The sequence below is a fragment of the Hoplias malabaricus genome, chromosome 14, assembly GCF_029633855.1.
Source record: "Hoplias malabaricus isolate fHopMal1 chromosome 14, fHopMal1.hap1, whole genome shotgun sequence".
NCBI lineage: Eukaryota > Metazoa > Chordata > Actinopteri > Characiformes > Erythrinidae > Hoplias > Hoplias malabaricus.
The window spans coordinates 9,236,979-9,253,301 of record NC_089813.1 but is presented as its reverse complement, the minus strand read 5'-3'; the positions used below and the strand labels follow the sequence as shown (position 1 = coordinate 9,253,301).

Sequence of the window (16,323 nt, the reverse complement as noted above, 5' to 3'; positions counted from 1 at the left end):
ACTCAGTTAAGGGCGGGCAAATGAGCATTAATTTGTTAAATTAGCTGCCAATCTTAGTTTTCCCGCCTCCTACGCAATTGTTCTGCTCGAGTCATGTCGTTGGAATTCATGGAGTCGGCTCTGCGGCTCCACTTATTTGTAACCAATACAGTAACAAAGCGATAGATAAAAAGAAAGTACCATCACAATTTAAGTCATATTACACAATGTACATTTAAATATTTGCTTAGACCCTCAGAGTCTGTGGGCAAAAATAGATACGGACTCCACGACAACTCGGAGTCGAGGAATTGATTATTTGGGAGTCGACTCTCCACGCCTCTATGTCAGTTCGGCTGCTTGGTAACGTACTAGCCGCGAAAATGTTTTGGTGCAGATAGTTGCACACCTTTACGTAAAGATATTTTTCAGAGACTCATGCAATGCTTTTAGAACTAAATCGTGGCGTCAAAACTGTATGAAGTGATTTACCTCTTTGAGGATCGCTTCGAAACTTAAACAAGCCTGAGGGAATTAGGTTGACATAGTGAGTATGTTTTGTTCTTTTGCTGCTCTGTTACTGCCCATGTATTTTAACCCGTTGTTGATTGTTTTTTTTTCCAGTAAAGGTTATGTATATGTGGGAAGGTGGGATATTAATGCTTTTAGGGAAGAAGACAAACGAGCAGAGCAGAAGACAGTCCATCCCGAGCACCCAGAGGGCATTTAGGTGTTCCTAGGAAACCTAGTTTCAAACTTTTAAAATCATAAGGCGTATGCAGAATTATTATTCAAATTGTATGGTGAATAATACCCTCCCCTCAAGAGATATACCAGGCATGGCACATTGGAAGTTGGACATGAGGTAGACCCATGGCTCACTGGGGTTATTATACATCCTGGCAGGCCTGGGAATGTTTTGGAATCTCTCAAAGTATGCTAGAGCCGGTAGTAGAGTACAAAGATGCTTTGCCTTCTATGCTCACCTTATTGCAAACATGACATCTGAAATGAACTCTTTAGGGAAAAAAATCCCTTATTAAAATCAATTATCTGTTACCAAATGTCTTCATTTTTGTGATACCCCAATAGGTGTAGGGAGCTGATCTATTGGACAGCAAAAAGGATGCCAGCAGCAGGTGATGCTCAGGTTACCCAGGCTTGGCTGCGCTCCACATATCAAGTGCAGGTTCCTCAGACTTGGCTGGAGGCTTGTGTGGAATGGGTACAGGAGGAAGCTGGAGGTTCGGTCGTCTCACAAGCCCAACTAAACCAACAGGTTCTGGACCAGTGGTTACTCACAGACCTTCGAGATCTTGCCCATCCAGTCCTGCCTGCAGGAGTTTCAGAGGTCGAGAAGACGGAGTTGAATAGCTGCTACTGCCTCCAGATGGACTCCCTGCTTGATGTGAGTCAACCAGTTTACTCTCAGCTGCAGCGTGTCCGAGGTACTGACTGTACCAACGAACAGGTCACTGCCGTCACACAGGCCACTCAGAAGCCATGGGAGGCCAAGCCAACACGCATGCTAATGCTTCAACTTACTGATGGGGTGCAGAGTCTGGAGGGCATGGAGTACCAACCCATCCCAGCCCTTAATGCCAGTCTTCCGCCCGGCACCAAACTCCAGGTTGTGGGAAAAGTGGCGGTACGTCTTGGGGTTCTGCTACTGAAACCGGAGAATGTGAGGGTTCTAGGTGGGGAGGTGGAGCTGTTGGTAGAGAGACATTCCCAGGCCAAAGTGTTGTGCAGGACCCTTGGGTTGCCTGAGGATGACCAGGTGCAAGCAGCAGAACCAGATGATCAGGAGCTTCTTGCTGGTCTAGAAGCAGCTGGTGAGGCTCAGGTAGGTGGGCGTACACTGGACAGTGGTTATGACAGTAATGGTGGCAGCCTAGTCTCGCAAGCCTCTGTCATAACCAACCAAAACCAAACCAATCAAAGCCGTCACTCTGTGCCTTCTGTTCAAGTTCCACCTACTTCTAGAGGCCGGGACGTAGTTGAACTTGCGGATGAAAACTTTGATGACATTCCTGATAATTTCGACTATGTTCCAGATGACTTTGAAGACATTCCCGAGAATTTTGACCACGTTCCAGAGAACAATGACCATGTCACAGAGGACTTTGATGACATTCCGATGGAAGAGCTGGACGACATTATGACACCTACAGATCAGGAGATTTCACCCAGGAATGGCAGTGGGGAACGACTGGCTGTTTCAAGCTTTGACTCTGCAAGGCCATGCGATCAGACCAGCCAGCTGCCCTTGCTTCGAGGATTCTCAGACCACATTCCCGTTACTGGGGCTTCAGACGATTCCTTCTCCTCCCCAGAACCAAAGATGGCTAGATATGAGCCTGCATCCTCTAGCACTAATAATGGAGCACAGATTACGGCACATAACCACAGAGATAAAGCTAACGCTGACAGGTCAGTCCTCAACTACCTGTGCGTTTTGAAGGATGATTTTTGGCCTCCCCCTACTGTTCAAATTGTGCGTCTTCAGGCCTTTATTGTCACCCTACTTGGAAGACTGAGCAGTAGCGGTGGGGAATGGAAACTCGGGGCCACCATTTCGGACGGCACCGGATACCTAGATGTGGACCTGTGTGACACTTTGCTGTCGAATCTGATTGGCTTCTCAGCGACGGAATCCAGAGCTCTAAGGAAGGACCCAGCAAAGCGTGGAGTGGTAGATGCTGGGGTACAGAACTGTCAGAGGGAGCTGGTAGATATGTGCTGTGTGATGAGTGTACGGTTAGAGCCATCAGGGAAAAGCGTGCTACTGAAAGCTGATCCTTTGACAGACAGAGAGTGCTTTGAGCTACAGAGGAGGGTAACTGAAAGGAAAAGTTAAGAAATACAAGCTTTTATAGTTGCATTTTCCAATTCTGACATTCCAGGTGTTCCTAGGTGCTGGTATCAGTGGCAGCCAAGTCCACATCCTTTCAGGACCATGCTATTGAATTTACTTTTCACTGTGAAAGAATGGACAGAAACACCCTTGAATTGATGAAAGAATTGACTGTTTTTTAAAGTTCCATCTTCAATAATTTTTCTAACTTTAATTAAGTGTGTTTATCCTTTAAGATCATTGTTTGGCAGGTATTTGCCAGAAGACCTTTGGCATTCCCATGTGTTTATATTGTTTTACTTATTACTGTTGATATGATTGAAATGTTACTTGAATAAAGTTGTAAAACTGATTTAGAATCAGCTGCTTATGAGTTTAAAGTCCTATCTAGACTGGTTACTACGCCAAGCTGGTCTAAATCTTGTATTTAATAGGCCAATGTTACCTAATATTCTTCAGTATTAACATTATTTTATTACACAGGTCACACTGTGGTCTCTTGGGGTCCTTGCACCACAAATAACATTAAGAATTCCTCACAGCCGTAAAGAAAGACGACTGCTAACTTAGACACTGACGCAGATGTTAGAAAAAGAAAAATCATTTAATAGAAGAGGCATAAAATGAAAATCAAGGTTTGTGTTCTGATAATATATCCGTTAGATATGTCTTAACACACTAGTAAACGTATCGTGAGCAAAACAAGCAGTCAGTACCTTAGGGGATTAATTGATTATTTTTTTTTAGCAGTGTTTTATTCACCAGTCACCAGTAGGGGGCAGCAGAAACTCGTGGTTTTGGCTTTTTCCAATCGGACTCAAAGCACGTCTAAAGTGCTCAGTAAAACAGTTCCACGCACTCAGTCCCCTTTCTCTTCACACCGAGGAGTTGCTGTCAGTTTCCGGTTCACTGAGAGCCATTTATAAGTTACGTAGCTTATGTGGGCTTTTTTTTGTCCGTTAGATTATGTTCTTGTGGTCAGATGGAGTGTAGTGGGTAACACTGCAGCAGACCAAGGTTCGATTTTTGCACCATGCTACACCAGTAAAAGTCAATGCGCAAGAATCCTAACACTACACTCACCTGCCTCTGTACCATGATTAGAATTTTAAGTCGCTCCCAAATGCTGTGAATGTGAAAAGCTTTCCCAGTAAACATTTAGCCGTTGATTCAACGTTGAAATAACGTAATGACTGCCGTCTAATCAACGTTCTCTTAAGGTTGAAAATGAAAGTTGAAAAGACGTCCAAACACAGACATTGAAAAGACGACTATTAGACGTATTTTGGACGTCCATTGACGTTATCGATTGGTCCCGAAATAAATTACTTGTATAAAACGCGTTTTGGACGTCCACTGACGTTATCGATTGGTCACCACTTAACTAACTTATTAAGATGGATTTTGGACGTCCATTGACGTTTAAAAGATGTCCTTGACGGACAGACTACTTTTAGACCTATTTTGAACGTCCAGGGACGTTCTTTGTTTACTGGGTTGGATGTCTTGTAGATTTTCCAAAAGAGATTTAGTGAACATGAATTTTTTATAATGTATTGCACTATTAATGTATATATTGTTGTGTGAGTGTTTATATACAGTAGTGTACAGAAATCTTAGGCACCTAAATTTTCATACTCTTAATATAGAGTAAGAAAAATAAAGAAAACATATATAAAGATATAAAAAACGTGTAAGTGTGGTGCTTGTATAAAGTTATATAATATATATTATATATAATCACAGTAAATACAAAATAATATAAATCAAACAAATATATATTTTTTCTATAAAGTAGTAGGTGTGAGTTTGAAGAACAATGTTTTGTTCAGATTCTCCTTGATTTGCATGAATTTGTTAAATCAACAGCACACATTGTTTAAAATCAGTATTTATTAAACAGTAAAAGTAGGTATTGTAATGATAACCTCATCATATGGACTGCCACGAGGAGAGATTGGGAAAAAGTTAAGCCAACACATTCACACACAGAGTATCACACTGGAACAATGTTATTTGTTTTTATTCTAATGTTGGGCGTTCAAATAGCTTTTAAATAGATAAATAGCTTTTTAAATCTCAGTCTCTGATGCCTAAAACTTTTGCACAGTACTACACATTCTGATACACACTAATGCACAGGTGACCACTGTAAGAGTTTTGAGAAAAGAAAGAACTGTGTGCTATAGTTACCACCCCTTACAAAACACCTGCTTTTATAACAGGCGACCCCCCCAAGCACACACACATTCCCCATATCCCCCGTTTGTGCGTCATAACCTACGTCACGCCGGGTCTGCGGTGGCGGAGCGTGCGTCTGCGCGTGCACGGCGCGTTGTACCGACGGTGAGCGTGCACCCCAGCTCTCGCGGTCCTGTGCGCGCCATATAGGCGTCGTCTGTTTCCAGGGCGATATTAAAACACTCTGTGTCCAAAAGTTTGTAGACGCCCCTCACGATGAGCTGATACACGTAGGGATTCTGTACACGTAGGTCTGTGATCTCCACAGTAAGTGGAACCCCCGGGAGCAGCTGCACATAAGCCCAAATTCACAACTGTTCAATGCCAAGCGTCGGCTACAGGGGTATATGAAGTCCCTTTTGGGCTCTGGAGCAGTGGAACTGTGTTCCCTGATTTAGCTCCATCGAGCACCTTTGGCATGAGATAGAGTGAGGCTTGTGATCCAGAGCTAATCATTCATCATCAGCACCTGGGCTCGCTGATCTGCCATCGAATCATCACAGCAAATTCCAGCAGCCGCCAGTCTAGGTGTGACGTCAGGAAAGATGGACAAACAGAAGACCCTTGGAGGGACAGGTGTCCACAAATTTATGGCCCCCTAATGTAACCGGCCAGCATTTATCTGTGCACTACTTCACTAAGCATTTGTATAGCGTCACGCGCGCGCCGTCCACGATCGATAACGCACGCACTCCTCCCCTCGCGCTCCTTTCCAAACACACACATATACACACGCGCGCGCGCGCTCTCACTCGTCTCTGTCGCACACTGAAGCGCACACACTCTCAGCCCTCTCTCCTGGCGGAGACAGTATTCAGGGGTGTTTTTTTTTACGCGGCGTTAAGACCACCAACTCTACACCCGGGACGGACTAGCGAGTAACGGACTAATTTCCGTGGGTTTTGACGCCCCCGCTTGTTTTTTTTTCCCCATTCTCGCGGGCGAGAGGACAGCCGCGAGCGACCAGTTGTTGACGGTTATTTCTCGCGGAGGCGCGCGCGCGGTGATGCAGCAGCTCGCGGCGGCGACGGCGGCGTTACGGCTGTGGCGGGGCTCGCGCGGTGCGGCGTGGACGCTGTGCTGCGTGCTCGCCGCGCTCTCGAGGCCGAGCTCGCCGTGCCCCGCGGCTTGCACGTGCGCGGGCTCCAGGCTGTGGTGCACGGACCCCGAGCGGGGCCTCGTTGCGTTCCCAGCGCTCACCGAGCACGAGATGGAGAACATCACAGACATGTGAGTGAGTGCGCGCGGGTTCTGTCTGTCTGTGTCTCTCTCTCTCTCTCTCTAAAGGGGTGCCCAAACTTTTGCACAGGGTTGGCAGTGTTCTCCAGCGACTCTTATTTGTTTGTGCACAATTCCAAAGCGAAAAAAATGATGAGGAATTCCTTGCTGATTTTTGCGGTTTTATGAAGGTCTGGTGCCGTAGTTTAGCTATACGCACTCTGCAGGGTCCAGAGCACTATACACACTAGTTTTCCTGGTGTTCTGCTGGCCATTGCTGGTTTTCTGGTATTCGAACTGGGATAACAACAGTATTTCTGTCTGTTTTAGGAATTAAATGTTAACTTCATGAACACAGAGAAAGCCGTTGCTTCTGAACTGCGGCATTTTCAGCAGGTGGAAGAAAAATATCCAGATGTTTCTGCCAACATGTTAAATCTTGGACATTTAATTTGAAAATCTTATATTTTTTTGCTTATCTGCAATGATCCCAAGGTGCTGACACATTCTCCCTAAATAAGTGGTTACTATATATTCACCAATCGTCCATAACATTAAAACAATTTGTCTGCACTCAGTTTTCTTTCTCTCTGCTCTATGTACCATACAGGGGGACTTTTGTGCATACTTTGTTAGCCCCCTTACCCAGCTGTTCTTCAACAGTCAGGACATTCAAACAACCCCCACTGAAAAGGTATAATTTGGGTGGTGCATAATTCTCAGCACTGAAGTCTTCTTTCAGGTCTCAGCTTAAAACTCACTTTTTTCTCCCTTGCATTCTCCCTCCCAGTACCATAAATGTTTCTTGTCATGTTTACTGTGTTACGTTGTCTATGTTGACTATAACTTGTAAGGGTCTTTGGGCTATTGAAAAGCACTTTATGAAGTTAACATATTATAATTATTATTGTTATTGCTATTAAGTGACACTGACATGGTGATGGTGTGTTAGTTTATGTGGTGCTAGTAGAAGGGGATCAGATACAGCAGTGATGCTGGAAGTTCTTAAAAGCTGTGTCCATTTACTGTCCACTCTGTTAAACACACCAACTTTTTTGGATCACCTTGTAGGTGTAAAATAAGACACTGAAGCTCATCTGTTGCTGCAAAATTCGTGTTGCTGCCTACAGGACACTGATGGCTGGATATTTTTGGATGGTGGACTATTTTCAGTCCAGCAGTGAATTGCTGTGTCTGATCTACGTATTAGCTCAAAACACACTAATACTCGACCAATATGTCAGTGTCACCAAATGATCCACCATTCAAACAATACCTGCTCTTTGGTAGTCCTCTGGGGGTCCTGGACATTTCTGAGGAAAACCTATATTTTAAGTAAGACAACACTGTGAAAAATAAGTGTTTTATAAGTATTATAAGTTCTGGGGAAAAAAATCTGTAAAAGTTCAAATTGTTGGGAAAAGTGATTTTTTTAAGACAAATAGTTTTTTGTTTCCTGTATGGAGAGGAAACAGACTATATGCTATTCAGCAGCTTTGAAACATTCACCTTGCTAGCCACTATGCTATCCAACCAGTTTAAAAACACTCACCTTGTTAGCCACTATGCTATCCAACCAGTTTAAAAACACTCACATTTTTAGCCACTATGCTATATAGCCAGTTTAAAAACACTCATGTTTTTTAGCCATTATGTCATACATCCAGTTTAAAAACACTCACATTTTTAGCCACTATGCTATATAGCCAGTTTAAAAACACTCACCTTGTTAGCCTCTATGCTATAGAGCCACTTTAAAAACAATCATCTTTTTAGCCTCTATGCCATACAGCCAGTTTAAAAACACTCACCTTTTTTAGCCTCTATGCTATACAGCCACTTTAAAAAACACTCATCTTGTTAGCCACTGTGCTATCCAACTGCTTTAAAAACACTCAACTTGTGCCTTGGCTTACGTTCAAATATGGAACAAACTTATTAAAAAAACAACTTGTTGATACTAGTGCAGATATTGAACATTATGTGTGGAAATTCTTCAGGAGAAAAGGTGTTTTAGATGTTTTAAAAGTACTTTTAAACACCACTGAAAATGCACGTTACTTTTTATTTACATTTACAACTTTTACTAGAACAGTTTACAGTTTTACAGGGCTAGGCTAGTGTAGTGCTGTGGGTCTTTCCCAGTGAACCTTAATAATATAATACAGTGTTCTGAATAAGAAATTGAATCCCTGTTTGTGTTAAGAAAGTCAGTGTTGTTATACGTGCTGCTTAAGGCCTGCTGTTGACTTGAGTATTGTTACCTGCTTGCGTTCAGCTTATGAGCTGAATTTAATTGAGTTAAACCCTCTGCTGATCAAATCTCTGCTGGAAATTGAATGGATAAAGCTTCCACATAGACTAGTGTCCAGTGTCCACTAAGGGTCTGGGGTCATTTACTTTCAAAAAAGCAAATTTGCGCATAGGCCTACAGTTTAAACACTTTGAGGGTATACATTTTTTCTTTTAAAAAACCCTTTAAACAAAGTGAGCCCCCTCCCACACTCCTAAAATAAAAGTCACAAGACAATGAACATTAAACATTATGGGGTCAAACAGAGACTTTGCGTTCTCACAGGGCAAAATATGAGTTTTTGATTTTTATGTATAGGTCATGGAAAATAAATATTATCCTCCTGAAAATTCTTGTTTTATACCCAAAACCAGGTTTAAAAAAATGTCATTATTTCAGGATAATTAATTATTCTGAACAAAATATTTTAATATAAAATCCAAAAAACATGAAAATAAGTAAAAGCCCTGCAGGTCTGGGTACACGCCATACAGAAACAAACAGCTTTTATTACATCAGTTACATTTGATTATGGTGGAGTTTCTTGTCTCTGAAACTATTAAAATAGCTGTGTTGTTTTTAAAATAATTATCTTAATGAATTTCTGGAGGGTGAGTGTTTTATATGTTATTTGTCAGGGGTTATAACCACACACACACACATCTTTCCTCCATAAAATTATTAACGATGGCCAAGGGTGTGCTCACAGCTTTTCACAGGCAATACATTATGATGACTTCGTAGGACAAAATGATTGCATTTATAAGGCAAAATGCACACCCATTTGTAGGGCAAAATGACACCTTCTATAAGAACCAATGCCCCTCAAAGTGGTGGTCATATATCCTGGTCTTGTTCGCTCCTCTACTCCAAATTATTTCAGTCTTTTTCACTGAGTAGTTCATAACTGTTTCTCTATGCGTGGTTAATAAAGCTTTATTACATCACATTCATCACTGTGACTCTCCATATGAACATTCACCTCTATAGCTGTACATCATTTGTTATGTGATGAAATGAAAATGACTTCTTAATCATGTACAACCACTCATTCCCAAAATACTTTAACTGAGGAACAAGGAATAAGGATAACGATGTTCTGAACCTAATGTCGATCGTAATCCATTGAACTAGAGCTTGAAACACAAGAAAGTTTGGATAAGCAAGTGTCCAAAAAGTATTGACCATACAATCTACCATCAGTATCTTTATAAAAATTGCATGTTTCTGAGTCCAAAAATGTCTACTGCGGTCCCACAGAAGAGCTACTGTAGCACAAATAGCGACGTGTGTTCTAAAACTTTCTATCAGAGCCAGCTTTAACTTTTTCAGCAGTGAGGGCTACAGTAGCTCTTCTGTGAGGTCGGACCAGACTGGCTTGCACGTCAATGGGCCTTAGGCGCCCATGACCCTGTCGGCAGTTCATTGTTGTTGTTCTTGGACCGCTTTTGGAAGGTACTGAACAATGCATGCCAGGAACACACCACAAAATCTGCTGTTTTGACCAGACATTATCATCGTCATCATCTTCTTCTTCACTTAATCCATACAACTATCATGATATTTGTCACAGTGGCTCAGATTCTTAACTTGCCAAGTTTTTTAGCTTCAATATGTCAATCTTAAGACTGTTCACTTGCTTCCTAATATATACCATTTCTTGACAGGTGCAACTGTGAAGAACTAATCACATTAGAGTGATAGCCCAATATCTTTTCTGGTCTTTTGTTGACAGATATATTGCTAATCAGAGCAAGTTCTATTCTATTAATGACAAGGACCTGATCTTGTACCGCAACCTCAGGAATCTGTGAGTATCAAAAGCAGATATACATTCATAACTTTATCTTTGAACAAAAACATGTATCTGCAAAATGGAAGAGGAAAAATGCTCATTACATTTAATGAAAGTTGATGGAATTGTTTACTCCAGGTATTTTTGGACCTTGTCTAATGTTCCATTCATTTAGGAATTTGAAACCAGTTTATTGAGCAGCTAGCATTTTCATTCTAAATCATAATTATGAGATGAGTTATAATATTGGCATAAAATATCATTATAATAAGCAATCTTGTGATACGTATACGATGCTTGTGATAAGAATAATATGCTAATTCTAATCCATAAAAATGGAAACCTTCCAATAATTGTGGCTTACAAGAGTGGCAAAGGTTATATACAGACAGTTAGACAGAAGCTCATATCTGGGTCTTATTTTTTCTTCAACAGGACAGTGACCAACACAAAGCTGATGAATGTTTCACAGCAGGCTTTCCAGAACAATCTCAAGCTACAGTATCTGTGAGTAAACTTTTGTGTCTTTATCTCTTTATTTTTGCACAACATTTTGCCATTTAATTTTCCTTTATTACATTATATACACTCTATCAGACATTGGGTTGTTGTAGTGTAATGAATAACACTGCTACTCTCCCTGCAACAGAGTGGGGTTTGATTCCCTGCCCTCGTAACCACGCCATGCTTCACCAGTAAGAGTCCTTGGACAGGACTCCTAACCCTACATTAACTTTCTTCTAAAGCATGGCAGTGTTCTTCAAAACATCTTAATGTTATGATCATCATAAAAGGGAGAGAGAGATGCATTTGGGAATCCCAGCCCATGTTTGTCAGTTCCCACATGTAAATGTGACTGATGAACACAATCACTTTATTAGGAGTATCATTTATTAAAAACCTGAGGTGGTCTCGTAAATATAATATTTTGCAAAAAAAGAGTTACTTTATAATATTACATGTTAAAAATAAGTTATTTACTACTGTCTCTAGTGCATGAAGCATCTCTAATGGGCTGATATTCCTGAACATTTTGCACAATGTAAAGCACACATCCAGCTTGAGTTACATGAGATTCTGTGGGGTTTCTTTGGACAGTGTTGGTATTATTGCATAACTTCTTTTAAGTTGTGAATAATAATATTTGTTGTACAAATATGCAATAGTTTTATAAAACCAGTCAGTCCGCCAGCAAGAGTCCAATCTCTAGTCGTTTGTCACAGAATGAGAGGTGTAAAAGGTTTGGACAGTGTTAGTGATGACTAACTGTGATGTGCAGGAATCTGAAGGACAACAATCTGTCGTCTCTGTCCTGGAAGACGTTTCGCCATCTGAACGTTTCCTACCTGTAAGTAACGGCTCTTGGTTTAAAGCTTGTGTTCTTTAAAGACCTGTCATTTTTACCACCGAAATGTAACAATCAGTATATTTATGAAAAGGTATTTATTATGATTATCTGTTTTCTATGAAGCGCTTCTCACAAATTTAATCACAAAAATCATCATATTTTCTTTGTAGTCACAGAATGAATCCATGGAGCAGGTCTCCCACATTGGGGCGGCCATGTTTGAAATTAGTACTGAATCCGATCTGTCCTGACCACTAGGAGTCAGTATAATGGCTCATGACATGAAAATTAGTGATTGCTCCTTTAAATTTACCATCATCCTTCGCCAAGACCTTGTCAGAATGTTATCAACTTCTCATAGCAAAGTACCAACAGCTTAAAAAAAGCCGGTCGTGTGTGTCTGTGTGTTTGTCAGGATGCTGTCGGGGAACCCTCTGCAGTGCTCCTGTGAGAACATGTGGATGAAACAGTGGAGAGGGGAGGAGTCCGATGCCGAGCTGCAGTGTTTGGAGGATGGAGGGAAGAGGAGGCGTCTGTCCAGCCTCAGTCTGGCTCGTTGTGGTATGACAACACTATGATAAATGAGCTGTCCAGATTTTAACCAAGGAGCTGAGTTAAAGACAGATATCAGTGTCCCAGTTGACATTTACATTAACACTTACATCATTTGGCAGATACAGTGTTACAGATGTTATAGAGGCTAATGTAGCATTAGGAGTCTTGCCCAAGGACTGGTGGGCTACTATTATTGGTGGAGTGAGGTGTTCCTGCAGGGTACCAAACCCCATTCTGCTGCACGAAGAATGCAGATGTAACCACTCAGTTTTCTTTACTGGTGCTGAGTCTGAAACAGTTTACAGTTAATATATGAGTGTTGTAATTTGAATGTTGTATTCTACATTGTATAATACTGTCATTTAATTAAAGAAATGTAACCTAATGCAACTTTAATGCAATGCCTGACACTGTTAACAAACAGTATTCAAGCCTAAATCCCAAGATAATGGATGGTCTTGACTTTCTTAATTTACTATAAAACAGGAAAAGGTCTGGAGCGTAAGTTATAGAAAACAATAACATTTAGATGTCACCTTTTTAACTCCAGGCACAAATTTAGGTTGCATTTTTAGAGTCTGAGAGAAAGGGAAATGGCAAGAAGATACGCAGAATTTAGCAATGACGTTGTACTATGGGCATCTGCTGGCTTGAAGCCAAATCTTGTTTTTCAACTTTTCTCAGTTCAGAATGAAAAATGAACACCAGCCCCCATGTTTTTATTCACTTCATCTTGGCTTAAGTTTATACTAGGCTTTGCATACATCAAAATGTCCTATTACACATATTACAGCCTGTATAAAATCTAAAGAATATAGATTATCATCTGGGATGCTTTGGAACTGCTAGTTATGAGCCTAATGTCTTCATGTTCAGTACCAAACTTAAGCTCAAGGGTTATGATGCCCCTTGGGAACTGCATTCTGTGGAGTGGTGGAGTAGTTTATAGCAGCTTTGGGATGAAATGTAATGGCTTTAGTGTTCCATTAATAATAATCCTAAAACAGTAACTTGTGGCTGAATCCCTTCAGATCCTGAAGCTCCACCACTCCAGAGAATGCAGCCTGATGCTGGGGGCTAATACCTTTCCAGTCACTTCTTGGCATAGAGCATGATGCCCTTAGGCTCATATGTAATATGTAAATATGTAACATAATTAGCTGTATTTGCTAATTTAAGCTTTGTCTACGCATTTTGGGCTTAGAGTGTATCCAAGGTTTTATTGGGTCTTCATGCTGATCTGATGTTAGTCATGCATCCAAATTCTTCAGGAAATGAAAAGCACATATAAGGCAGCACTAGTATGCATTTGGTTTTAATTCAGACATTCTTGTTGGCAGTTGTCCCGACGGTTAACATGAGCCCCCAAAGAGTGACCCTCCTGGAAGGCTCAAATGTGACACTGACCTGTAACACCTCGGGAATGCCCACACCTAACCTCAAATGGAACCCCTGCCAGCTCACTTCCAGCTACAAGGTAGTTCTAGAAATATAATGTCTTTTTATAGTGACAGGAGATAAGTGAGACAGGAGGTTAATGGCTTAATGAAAGTTTTAAATACCATAAGTTCCATGATTGTGAGAGTTTTGACTGACCTTTCTCTCTCGTTCTCTTTCTCACTCTCTCCAGCTCACTGTTTCCTCAGAACTGTCCTCTGAGCTCACACTTCTCAATCTCTCCTCACTGGACAATGAGTGTAAAATCAGCTGCATCTCTGAGAACATTGCAGGAGAGGGTGAAGCCTCTATACAACTTGATGTGCTTTGTGAGTTCAAAATCCTGCTTTGCTCCCTACTGCCTGTATAGAGAGCTGTGTGGGTAGGCAGCATTGTTTTGTATGTGTAAAGCCCACTCCAAGATCTTTACTTTCTTCTTTCCTCATTTTTTCCAGTCCCCCCAGTTATCAGCAAGCTCCTGGACGCAATTCCAGACCACCACTGGTGCATCCCCTTCAGCGTATCTGGCAACCCAAAGCCTCACCTGAGCTGGCTGTTCCAAGGCGAGTTGGTGAAGGAGGGAGCTTTCATCAACACTCGCATCCATGACTATTCAGAGCACGAGTACCATGGCTGTCTGCACCTGGACAATCCCACTCACATCAATAACGGAGAGTACATACTGCTTGCCACAAACATATACGGAGAGGACCGGAAGTCCATAATGGCCCACTTCATGCTCAACCCCTGGAATGGTGAGTTGTGCCCCTACTTCTACTTTGAAATCTCACAACCTCCATTCATGTTCTGAAAGCTAGTCTGCTAACGCTGAGGTCCATCTCTCTTATTCTTGTTTTGGAAAGCTTAGTAGATAACACGGCTGCCTGACAGAGGGCACAGGTCTCTGTTCAGACAAGCACATTATTTACATTATGCACACACTATGGGACAAGTTCTTGGGCAAGACTCCTAACTCAATTTACCTCTACTACTCTAACATGATTAAATTGTAATTTGGAATTTTTGCTCCAAGGCTCACCAAACAACTGCAGAGTGTAATTCATTTTTAGAGCACCATACTTTTCAGAGGGGGTAGTGGTATCCTACCCTCATTCACAATTTACCTAGTGAAGTTTCTGCAGTGCTGAACCCAGAATAGCAACAACAGAAGCTGAGTTCTGTCTAATATTGATCAGTTAAGCATCACAGTAACTTTGAAGCTGTAAATTTAAGATCGAAGTACTACCTATTGTTCTTTAATTACAAAAGAGCCATCAGTAAAAAAGCACTGATCACCTTTGTCCACAATAGGTGTTTCCTAAAGTATCTGAACTCACTTATTGTAAGAGGTGTCAAAAGTTTTCGGAAGTATCGTGAATCTACTTACTGAATAGTATTTTGAGGAAGTCATCAGCAGGTTTACTCTCAACATTTTCCATGTGACTAAATAAATTGGGCAAAAATAAATTTGGTATTCACTGAAATGTTGGACAGTATTCTAGCACAGTAAGCTTCAGAGTTCAGTCACTGTCTGTGACGATTTTGGTGTGTTTTCTCTGTGTCCACGTGGGTTTCCTCCAGGTGGTCCGATTTTCTTTATACAGTCCAAAAACACGTGTTGGTAGGTTGGCTGTGTAAATATGCCCTTGGCTATGAGTGTGTGGGTGACTGTGTGGGAGTATGATTCTCTGTGATTGTGTTGGCCCGTGACCAGGTTTGTGTTGTGTGTCAGTGATTCTGGGTGGGCTCCAGACCTATTGCTTCATCTCTGAACAGGATGTAGCAGTTAAAGAAAATGAATGAATGAATAAATAACTAAAATATACGTTCTTGTTTTTTTTTCCTCATCGTATCAAATATAAAGATACAACCACGCCGGATTTGGTGTACTACGGTGAGTCACCTTTTCTCTCTTTCACAAATATGAACAAATGGACCTAGTTATTACTCGTATTAAATTCAGTTTTTCTTTCCCCTTTTGGGTTACTGCCTTTGTTCAAGATCCCACCACAGGTATGAAGTGAAATCAAAGCAGAGTTTCTTTTTCACACTCAGTTTCCTCTTTCCACTCTTTCCACCCATTCTCTGTTTTTTTTGTCTAAACAGATGACACACCTGTTGGACCACCTGAGGATCGAGTTGCTGTGAGTGAGACCTATATATACTGGAGACCGTTATACTGGAGGTGTATGTGTGCTAGATGACTAGCATCATTTAGAAACTGCTATAGCCTCCAAGCATTGGGTTGTTGGGCAGTGGAACTGCATTCTCTGGAGTGATGGACATCCATCCAATATGTTTTGGGGAGAGCTGGAGCGATATCTAGCTATTTATCCCACAGGTTTTCCTGACTTCACAGATGTTTCTGTGGCTGAATGCCATCAGATTCTCACAGAAATGTTCCAACATGCTGCATGAAACCAACATTTGGTTATATAATGTATAAGTAAATGACTTGTGTTCTGATTTTCAGCTTTCTATTGTTGTTAATTTAAAAAGCAGTTCATGCTGAAACGCTCCTTATATTGTTGCAGATCCATGATTAAGCGGAATATTTTATTTACAAGGAAATGGTGGACCATAAGTTGATCCACGATAAG

General features: G+C 41.3%; 2 protein-coding genes across 2 annotated transcripts in view; both read left to right on the top strand.

Moving 5' to 3' along the window:
• The first annotated feature begins 197 nt into the window (after positions 1-197).
• Positions 198-3,152, top strand: rmi1 (RMI1, RecQ mediated genome instability 1, homolog (S. cerevisiae)). Its single transcript, XM_066644427.1, has 2 exons — positions 198-526; positions 1,072-3,152. The coding sequence occupies exon 2, from the start codon at positions 1,106-1,108 to the stop codon at positions 2,837-2,839; it is 1,734 nt and encodes a 577-aa protein (XP_066500524.1). The 5' UTR covers positions 198-526; positions 1,072-1,105; the 3' UTR covers positions 2,840-3,152.
• A 2,280-nt stretch (positions 3,153-5,432) lies between these two features.
• ntrk2a (neurotrophic tyrosine kinase, receptor, type 2a) overlaps positions 5,433-16,323 on the top strand; it is a 49,132-nt gene continuing 38,241 nt past the window's right edge. The window contains exons 1-10 of the mRNA XM_066643927.1: positions 5,433-6,307; positions 10,324-10,398; positions 10,819-10,890; positions 11,663-11,731; positions 12,147-12,292; positions 13,627-13,763; positions 13,917-14,052; positions 14,179-14,478; positions 15,588-15,617; positions 15,830-15,867. Coding sequence (XP_066500024.1) covers positions 6,084-6,307; positions 10,324-10,398; positions 10,819-10,890; positions 11,663-11,731; positions 12,147-12,292; positions 13,627-13,763; positions 13,917-14,052; positions 14,179-14,478; positions 15,588-15,617; positions 15,830-15,867 — 1,227 coding nt within the window. The 5' untranslated portion in view covers positions 5,433-6,083. The remainder of the gene's footprint in view (positions 6,308-10,323; positions 10,399-10,818; positions 10,891-11,662; positions 11,732-12,146; positions 12,293-13,626; positions 13,764-13,916; positions 14,053-14,178; positions 14,479-15,587; positions 15,618-15,829; positions 15,868-16,323) is intronic.

Bases quoted from the DNA above. Each gene is read 5' to 3' on its own strand.
- rmi1 (XM_066644427.1), top strand. From the start codon at position 1,106: ATGCCAGCAGCAGGTGATGCTCAGGTTACCCAGGCTTGGCTGCGCTCC.